Source organism: Salvelinus namaycush, chromosome 8, assembly GCF_016432855.1.
Source record: "Salvelinus namaycush isolate Seneca chromosome 8, SaNama_1.0, whole genome shotgun sequence".
Lineage (NCBI taxonomy): Eukaryota > Metazoa > Chordata > Actinopteri > Salmoniformes > Salmonidae > Salvelinus > Salvelinus namaycush.
In genome coordinates this window covers 35,311,312-35,321,870 of record NC_052314.1, presented here as the reverse complement: position 1 = coordinate 35,321,870, position 10,559 = coordinate 35,311,312, and the positions used below count along the sequence as shown (strand labels likewise).

At 44.0% G+C, this 10,559-nt stretch overlaps 1 protein-coding gene across 1 annotated transcript; it reads right to left on the bottom strand.

The window, feature by feature from the left end:
• On the bottom strand, window positions 1-2,109 carry psmg4 (proteasome (prosome, macropain) assembly chaperone 4). Its single transcript, XM_038998779.1, has 3 exons — window positions 1,819-2,109; window positions 1,548-1,623; window positions 1-192 (listed from the first exon to the last, which is right to left on the bottom strand). Exons 1-3 carry the CDS (start codon window positions 2,065-2,067, stop codon window positions 71-73), a joined length of 447 nt encoding a protein of 148 aa, XP_038854707.1. The 5' UTR covers window positions 2,068-2,109; the 3' UTR covers window positions 1-70.
• Between the last annotated feature and the right edge of the window lie 8,450 nt (window positions 2,110-10,559).

Here is a 10,559-nt window from a genome sequence, read left to right as displayed (position 1 = left end):
TGTTGTTTTTCTTTCCATTGTTTTATTTTGGTACAAAACAATTAAACTAGTAAAAAAAAAGGGGAAAAGGTTAAAACTTGTCAGGGTGAACTTCCATCTCTTTCTTTATCCTGTTCTCTACCAGCAGAGACAGGTTGGAGTCAGTCATGGGCAGGGAGTAGCTCACATACACCTGTTTCTTAGTCCTTTTAGCTGAAACAAAGGAGACGGAGGACAGCTGGGTTAGTGATGTTTCAGATGGTGAAAACTGACACCAACAATAGAACATAATACTGGTTAGTAGATTAAGCATCTAGCTTCGGTTATTGTTCTGAATAACATATAGCTATCAACGGAATCACTATATAATTGATGGTTAGACAGATTTGACTGGAAAAACAACGTTGTGGCAGCCTAAAATTGCCATCAGATCATTTTGATATTAGTAGCCTCGTGTTGGGTAACAATAGAGGCATCAGGGATCAAATATCTAGCTTCCCATTCTTTACTTGGATGAGTTTGAACAAACTAACTCAGCAAATACCAAAATCTAGAAATTCATGACATACACAGACTGTGCTTGTGTGTATTTATGTGTGAGTGTATATGAATTGGTGGGTTGTTGTCCCCCACAATGAAATTGAGGGGAACTATCGATCTGTCTGTCTCCGTTCGTACATCCGTTAGTATGTACACGTTAGTACATATGTAAGTCACACACAATCTCAGACACCACTGGCCTGATACTGATAAAACGTGGGTGAATGATGCGTCTTGCCATAGAGATCCGGCATTTACAAAATGACACCGAAGGGGGGTTATAGTAATCAACTGAAAACTTTGAACAAGCATATCTTGTCGCGTTTGACCTACAGACATGAAATCTTGTACATACTGATGCAGCAAAATATATTGATAGCCTTGCATTTTTCTTTAAAAATTCCCTACTTCGAAAATAAATGTTTTCTCATTTTCAACATTGATAAACCAATTGGAATTTTGTAAATTTAAAGGGATACTTCGAGATTTGGAGTGGTTGATGTGGAGTGGTTGAAAAATGAGTTTTAATGACTCCAACCTAAGTGTATGTAAACCTCCGACCTCAACTGTACATACTTCAACTGTACATACATATATGTATGTACAGTTGAATATATATATATATAATATATACACACACATATATGTGTATATACATATATGTGTGTATATATACACACACACACACACGCATATATACACACACAAATCGGTATCTGTTTTTTTTGGTCCTCCACTAATCGGTATCTGCATTGAAAAATCATAATCTGTTGACCTCAAGTTAAATTGCCAAAATGCCACGTGCGTCCACTTAAATCAGTACATTCATATCAACCTAACCATTACGAACATTTTATTTGATAAAATAAGCCTCACCTAGCAAAGTAGCTATAAGATTTTTTGTTGACCAAATTCGACACACATTGACCTCCATACATAAATTCATGGCAGAGTAAAACCTCTTGCGCTCTGATACAGCCAATACTCACGAGAGAGATATGATATTGACAGGATGAAAGGGTGCTTACTCAATCTCTGCGCCAGTGAATTTGGAGTGGTGTCCGATGGGTCCCCCAGGATTAACGTAGAGAGCGGCATCGAATCCTGAATATATATATATAAATAAATAAACAGATACGTAGGTTAGCTAAATTACAAATAGGACATAGCACCATCAGCCGTTAGGATAACGTTATAGTAGCGTAGCTAGCTAACAACATTGCACGGTGAAGCTAGCTAACAATCCATCTCGGTTAGCTAGTCTGCTTTAAAACAATATATTTACAGTAGACTACTCACAAATTTACTTTCCATTGAAACAGCCAAATTGGACAAGACGGGGTTCGAGCCCACCCAAAGGAAAAATCCTCCATTGAGTTTTATGACGTGAAAGTGAACCGTTTGCTCCAGAATCTTCTCGGAGAAATCGTGGACTGTAATGGCATCGCCTACTGCTCCACTTTCTGCTATGTTCATATTGAATATATGTTTGTATGAAGACAAGTACAACGAAACCAGACCATTATTCAAACATTTCAACCAAATCATGTGCGTCCGTAAACAACAAGTCACTTCCTTGTTTTCTTCGTCGTTGGTATTATTCTTAGGTTGGGTTTATCGGTGGTTGGCATCCAAGGTTATGGAGCAATACCGCCACATACTGTCGTGGAGTGTGGGCCAGAGACAGGGAGAAACTAAATAACAATATATTTGAGACTATATCTAATGATGTTCTACTCAATATACTCTTTAAACTAATTTCCTGTATCCCCTTCTCCCTCATACTAGATCTCAGCCTATCTCTTTCCCTCTGATACTGCCCACACTGTAGCAATACATGCTCCACGGTCTGTTTCCTAGCAATAATCACATTTTCCTGTTGGAAGCTTTTCTATCACATTTAAGGACTTATTCAACAGGTTGTGTTCCACCCTTAATCTTGTAAAAATAGCTTCCTCTCTTCTGTCTCTTCCTGCCGTCCTCCCCTCCCCGACTTTCCTCTGTACTTGAAATAAATGCCTGCTCTTAGTATCTCTATTCCACTGCTCCTGCCATCTCTGCACCATCACTGTCCATATCAGGCTTTTTGCCCCTGCCTTGCTCATTAAAACTAAAACATTAACATCCACCCTTCTAAGTGCTTGTTTAGCCAGTACATCAACTGCCTCGTTCCCCTCCACCTCCACATGGGCTGGGACCCAAGTAAATCTTATCTGTATACCCATCTGTCTAATCCTGCCATAGGTTTGTAGCACCTCATAAAGCAGGTCTTGTTTGCTACGTAACCTAAAGGACCAGAGACTCATTAACACTGCGCATGAATCAGAGCAAATAACTACTGTGTCTGGCTTGACTTCCTCCACCCACTGCAAGGCCAACAGCAATCTGCAATGGCATATCCCCCATCTCCACCTGTGGTGCAGCCACTGGGGACGCCCGAAATGCCCCACTACATATTCTGAGTCCTTGCCCCTGTATGACATCTAGCCTTTCCAATGATGTCCGGGCTGCCGAACCATACGGTATACTGCCATAGTCTATTACAGATCGGATCAATGCAACGTACATGGTCCTCAATGAGGAACGGCCAGCCCCCCCACTCCTTCCCCGTCAGACAGTGCATCACATTTAGCACCTTACACTTTCCCACAACTCTCTCAATGTGTTCTGCCCAGGTCAGTCTAGTGTCAAAGTATACCCCAAGGAACCTGAAGGCCCCCACCCTCTCCAAGTTTCTCACATATAACCTCAAGCATACCTCATCATCCACCTTCCTCCAGGTAAAGAACACTGTCTGAGTTCTCTACAGAGAACCTGAATCCCCACATTAATGCCCACCGCTCTACCTCATCAATTGCTTCCTGTACCTTCCTGACTATGTATGGCACATTTCTTCCCCTCTTCCATAAGGCCCCATCATCTGCAAATAACAACCTCTCAATATCTGGCTGTACCTGAGAGTTAGCGTTCACACATTTTGTTTGTGCATGCCACAACCCTACTGCGCGTTAGTGTGTGATCGATCACATTACATTTGTGATACAAAAATAAAAAGGAAGAAAATAATATATCTAATAATTGCACCACCAACCAACCCTACACAGATATACCACTATTTCATAGACATCTGAAAACCATCTTCTGCAGTAAAATCTCATACACCCAAGTACTTCTCTGCAGCTGGCACCCACACTCATTAAAATCCCACTACCCCATTCCACTACTACTTTCACCCTATCTGCTCCTGCACCATACCAATGGCCTGCCTGGGACACTACCACTCAACACACCCTGTAACTTTAACTCAATTCTCGTATACCCAAATACGTCTCTGCAGCTGCCACCACAACATCTATTTAATGTGATTTACGATACATTTCTGCGGTACAGTTGTTAACCATTGCTATCAGTGGTGCCTGCTGAGGGGAGGATGGCTCATAATAATGTCTGGAATGGAGTAAAATGGATGGACCGGAGTGAATGGAATGGTATTAAACACATGAAAACCATTGTTATGAGCCGTTCTCCCCTCAGCAGCCTCCACTGATTGCTATGAACGCTAAGAAGCCAACCTTACTGAAGCATATGTAACAGGTAAGAAATAGGATTTTGTAGGGTTTTTCTCAGATCAGCCTTGGGAGGTTGAGCAACAAACAGAAACGTGTCTCTGTTGGCCAACACATTTAACCTCACCACAGTACTTAGTAGTAGTGGCACCTTTCCTAATAGTATATGGTGAAAAGTTACAAATAACTCACTATATGCAGCCCCTCACTATAGCTTGAATACAACCAATGAAACCATAGCAAAGAATGTAGCAGTCTTACAGCATTTATATCATCCCAAAAACAAACAAACAAATAAAAATAAAGAATGACACCCATTACTGTGTTCATCGAGTCTGTATGAGGGCTGGAAGGGACTAAAATAATAGAAGTAGTCTGCGGTAATATTATTGTCCTCTGAATGGCTAATTAGGCCTAAATGTTCATTATTAACAGCGTCTATTCTTATGTCAAACTTCCACGGGAATCTTTTATAACTAAATCACTTCAACTCACGGCTCTCTTCTGGTTTCGGTAACAATTCTTTGATGTCAAGTCGCTAGCGGACTAATACAATATGACACTGGTTACACAAGATGGAGATTTAAAGAGAGAGAGAAAGAGAAATAACACTTGGATACATTTGTAACTAAGCTTAGTTTATCCCTAATAACTTGACCTGAATTGCCGCTATTATGGGTAAGAAGTAATGCATGTATTTACGTGTTGAAGGCCTTCATCGGATATCTCTGTTGGGCCCTTCGTGGGCCGGGTTACGCTTGGTGATAAGGGTTCGACGGAGGCCTTGTTCTTTAGATGGCCCTCTCCTTCGTTCTCGGGTGTAAGTCTCTGATTATCCTCAAGATGTCACACTGTCCTTCTTAGTTGTCTGTTTACTTGCACTCGTTCTGGAAGAGTGGTCTCCTGAGGACGGCTAATCAGCCGTGTCGATGATCCCAGAGTGGTGATGAAAGTCGTGTAGACAAACGATGATTTGAAGAGAATAACCAGATGGCCCTGCTTAAATTCACCATCTTAGATACAGTACAGCTACTCAACCATAGCATTGATTGTTAAGAGGTTCCTTTGTCTTTGTCAACCTTGTGTTGCATTTCGGGGTCGTGACTAATCATATTCTAGTTAATGTGGTCTGTTGTATTTGTTATCCACTGACATCTTTACACATTAACCATCTATTGTAATACTTGCATAATTGCATGTGAAGATAATGATCCTGATAGGGTTTTTGTGTTTAGACAGTCGTTGCTTATTTATGGAGTTATGGTTGCTTAATGTAAAGGTGAAGAGTAAGTTTAGAAACATTATTTCACATTGAACAAAATGTATTTCTCATTGTGCAAGGAATGTACAATACCGATCAAAAGTTTTAGAACACTCACTCATTCAAGAGTTTTTCTTTATTTTTACTATTTTCTACATTGTAGAATAATAGTGAAGACATCAAAACTATGAAATAAGATATATGGAATCATGTAGTAACCAAAAAAGTGTTAAACAAATCTAAATATATTTTATATTTGCGATTCTTCAAATAGACACCCTTTGCCTTGATGACATCTTTGCATACTCTTGGCATTCTCTCAACCAGCTTCATGATGTAGTCACCTGGAATGCATTTCAATTAACAGGTGTGCCTTCTTAAAAGTTAATTTGTGGAATTTCTTTCCTTCTTAATGTGTTTGAGCCAATCAGTTGTGTTGTGACAAGGTAGGGGGGTATAGAGAAGATAGCCTTATTTGGTAAAAGATCAAGTCCATATTATGGCAAGAACAGCTCAAATAAGCAAAGAGAAACAACAGTCCATCATTACGCTAAGACATGAGGGTCAGTCAATACAGACATTTCAAAAACGTTGAATGTTTCTTTAAGTGCAGTCACAAAAACCATAGAGCGCTATGATGAAACTGTCTCTCATGAGGACCGCCATAGGAACGGAAGACCCAGAGTTACCTCTGCTGCAGATGATACGTTCATTAGAGTTACCAGCCTCAGAAATTGCAGCCCAAATAAATGCTTCACAGAGTTAAAGTAACAGACACATCTCAACGTCAACTGTTCAGAGGAGACTGTGTGAATTAGGCCTTCATGGTCGAATTGGTGCAAAGAATCCACTACTAAAGGACACCAATAATAAGAAGAGACTTTCTTGGGCCAAGAAACATGAGCAATGGTCATTAGACTGGTGGAAATCTGTCCTTTGGTCTGGAGTCCAAATTTGAGATTTTTGGTTCCAACCGCTGTGTCTTTGTGAGACACGGTGTGGGTGAACAGATGATCTCCACATGTGTATTTCCCACCATAAAGCATGGAGCAGGAGGTGTGATGGTGTGGGGGGGCTTTGCTAGTGACACTGTCTGTGATTTATTTAGAATTCAATGCACACTTAGTCAGCATGGCTACCACTGTCACGATCGTCGTAACTTTGAGGAAGAGTGGACCAAGGCGCAGCGTGAGAGAAATACATCTTCTTTAATGAAGACAAACAAACACTTACAAACGAACAAAAACAACACACTGACGATCGTGAAGCTATACAAACAAATAGTGCTGACACTAAACACTACACATAGACAATTACCCACAATAGCCTAATGCCTATGGCTGCCTTAAATATGGCTCCCAATCAGAGACAATGAATGACAGCTGTCTCTGATTGAGAACCATTCAGGCAACCATAGACATACCTAGACACCTACACTCAAACACAAACCCATATACTCTACCAAAACCCCCTATACCATACAACCACCCAAGACGAGACAAATACAGACAAACATCCCCCCTGTCACACCCTGACCTAACCAAAATATTACAGAAAACAAAGATAACTAAGGCCAGGGCGTGACAGTACCCCCCCCCCCCCCCAAAGGTGCGGACTCCGGCCGCAAAACCTGACACAGAAGGGGAGGGTCCGGGTGGGCCTTCCTACGGCGGCGGCTCGGGTGCGGGACGTGGCCCCCACTCCACCATAGTTAATACCCGCTTTGGTGGCTCTGGCAGATCCTGGCTGACTGGCGGCTCTGGCAGGTCATGGCTGGCTGGCGGCTCTGGCAGGTCATGGCTGGCTGGCGGCTCTGGCAGGTCATGGCTGACTGGCGGCTCTGGCAGGTCATGGCTGGCTGGCGGCTCTGGCTGGTCATGGCTGGCTGACGGCTCTGGCTGGTCATGGCTGGCTGACGGCTCTGGCTGGTCATGGCTGGCTGACGGCTCTGGCTGATCCTGTCTGGCGGACGGCTCTGGCTGCTCCTGTCTGGCGGACGGCTCTGGCTGCTCCTGTCTGGCGGACGGCTCTGGCTGCTCCTGTCTGGCGGACGGCTCTGGCTGCTCCTGTCTGGCGGACGGCTCTGGCTGCTCCTGACTGGCGGACGGCTCTAGCGGCTCGGGACAGACGGGCAGCTCTGACGGCTCGGGACAGACGGGCAGCTCTGACGGCTCGGGACAGACGGGCAGCTCTGACGGCTCGGGACAGACGGGCAGCTCTGACGGCTCGGGACAGACGGGCAGCTCTGACGGCTCTGGGCAGACGGATAGCGCAGGCGGCTCTGGACAGACGGGCAGTGCAGGCGGCACTGGGCAGACGGCAGACTCTGGCCGGCTGATGCGCACAGTAGGCCTGGTGCGTGGTACCGGAACTGGAGGTACCGGGCTAAGGACACGCACCTCAAGGCGAGTGCGTGGAGGAGGAACAGGGCTCTGGAGACACACTGGAAGCCTGGTGCATGGAGTTGGCACTGGTGGTACTGGGCTGAGGCGGGGAGGTGGCGCCGGATATACCGGACCATGCAGGCGTACTGGCTCCCTTGAGCACTGAGCCTGCCCAACCTTACCTGGTTGTATGCTCCCCGTAGCCCGACCAGTGCGGGGAGGTGGAATAACCCGCACTGGGCTGTGTAGGCGAACCGGGGACACCATGCGTAAGGCTGGTGCCATGTATGCCGGCCCGAGGAGACGCACTGGAGACCAGACGCGTTGAGCCGGCTTCATGGCACCTGGCTCAATACTCAATCTAGCCCTGCCAGTGCGGTACGTGTGCATAACCCGCACCGGGCTATGCACACGTACAGGAGACACCGTGCGCTCTACCGCATAACACGGTGTCTGCCCGTACTCTCGCTCTCCATGGTAAGATCGGGAAGTTGGCGCAGGTCTCCTACCTGACTTCGCCACACTACCCTTTAGCCCCCCCCCCCCCAATATTTTTTTGGGCTTGACTTACAGGCTTCCTACGGCGTCGTCGTGCTGCCTCCATTCGCCGGTATCCCTCCGCACATTGCTCCATCGAATCCCAGGCGGGCTCCGGCACTCTCCTTGGGTCGATCGCCCACCTGTCGATCTCCTCCCAGGTAGTATAGCCCAGATCCTTCTCCTGCTTCCGTGCTAGCTCCTCAAAACGCCGCCTCTCTGCTTTCGCTGCCTCCAGCTCAGCTTTGGGGCGGCGATATTCTCCTGGTTCTTCGCTGTCCAGAATTTCCTCCCAATTCCTGTAATCCTGCGTTTGCTGCTGCTGCCTTGAATCACGCTGCTTGGTCCTGTTCAGGTGGGTAATTCTGTCACGGTTGTTCTCCTCCTCGTCTGAGGAGGAGCAAGGATCGGACCAAAATGCAGCGGGTGATGAATACATGTTGATTTATTAAACAAGACGAACACGAAGCAAACTTGAATAACTACAAAACAACAAAACGACGTAGACAGACCTGAACATGAGAACTTACATAAAACGAAGAACGCACGAACAGGAACAGACTAGACAAAACGAAACAGTCCCGTGTGGTACATAAACTGACACGGAAGATAACCACCCACAAACAAACGGTGTGAACAGCCTACCTTAATATGGTTCTCAATCAGAGGAAACGTAAAACACCTGCCCCTGATTGAGAACCATATCAGGCTAATTACCAATGATCCTAAACATAGAAACACATAACATAGAATGCCCACCCAGCTCACGTCCTGACCACTTAAACACATACTAAACAAAGGAAATAAAGTCAGGAACGTGACAACCACATTCTGCAGCGATACGCCATCCCATCTGTTTTGGGCTTAGTGGGACTATCATTTGTTTTTCAACAAGACAATGACCCAACACACCTCCAGGCTGTGTAATGGCTATTTTACCAAGGAGGAGAGTGATGGAGTGCTGCATCAGATGACCTGGCCTCCACAATCTCCCGACCTCAACCAAATTGAGATGGTTTGGGATGAGTCTGACAGCAGAATGAAGGAAAAGCAATCAACAAGTGCTCAGCATATGTGGGAACTCCTTCAAGACTGTTGGAAAAGCATTCCAGGTGAAGCTGGTTGAGAGAATGCCAAGAGTGTGCAAAGCTGTCATCAAGGCAAAGGGTGGCTACTTTGAAGAATCTCAAATATAAAATATATTTAGATTTGTTTAACACTTTTTTAGTTACTGCATGATTCCAAATGTGTTATTTCATAGTGTTGATGTCTTCACTATTATTCTACAATGTAGAAAATTGTAAAAATAAAGAAAAACCCTTGAATGAGTGGGTGTTCTAAAACTTTCGACCGTCAGTGTTTATAATTGCTTCTTACTGAATTGAGGAAATTTAGATAGGTCATTCCATAGTAAAAAGTTAACTTAAAACAAGATTAGTTGTAATTAAATGAAAAAGGTGTTTGTATTTGTAATTCATTATATTTAACCAAAGAGGATAAGTAAGTTGAGTGTTGAAAGAAATAGGTTGCAAATTGAAATATAGGTTTCTAAATAATCAAATAACAGTTGGCATTGAATCATATATTGGTTTCAACAAATGTAGTTTTTGTTCAATTGAGAGAACCTAACTAATTTACTTGTAACCAGTTGAAGTTATTTTTTTTAGGTTGATTCGAACAGTTACCTCCATGACCTCATTATTGTGTCCAACCCCCTCTCCACCCCCCCTTACTTTCACCTCTGCACTGTGCATGAGTTATTCACCCCCAAGTACCATTGTACCATACACCCACACATCCGCCATATCTCTATGAATGTTTCTCTTCATGAAACTTCTCTTTTATTGTAAATGCCTCTCCTCTCAGCTGCGTGCCATCTCATGCTGTACACACAAACCACACACATGAACACACTAGACACAAAGCTCTGCTAAAAAGGCATCACAGAACAGTGGAGGTGAAACAATATTAACGTCAAAGGTTATTGTAATGAATAAAAGCATTTCATAGAATAACCTACCACAATGACAACAGCAGCAGAAGAATATAGAATAGAACAGAATATAATGAATTAAAACTTTATAGTCCATTTTTGTGAGAAACAGAATTGTGCCCAAACCATGGGGCCTACTGGACGTCCAAAAATGTTTTACTTTCTTTAATTTATAGACCTAGTGCGGTTGTACACCTACTGCAAATGCATGTATCTGCACAGCAAATTGGCCTGTGTTTGTGTCAGTGTTGATTCAGGATTTAAATTAACTATCTAACAGTGGAATTAACAATCAGTTG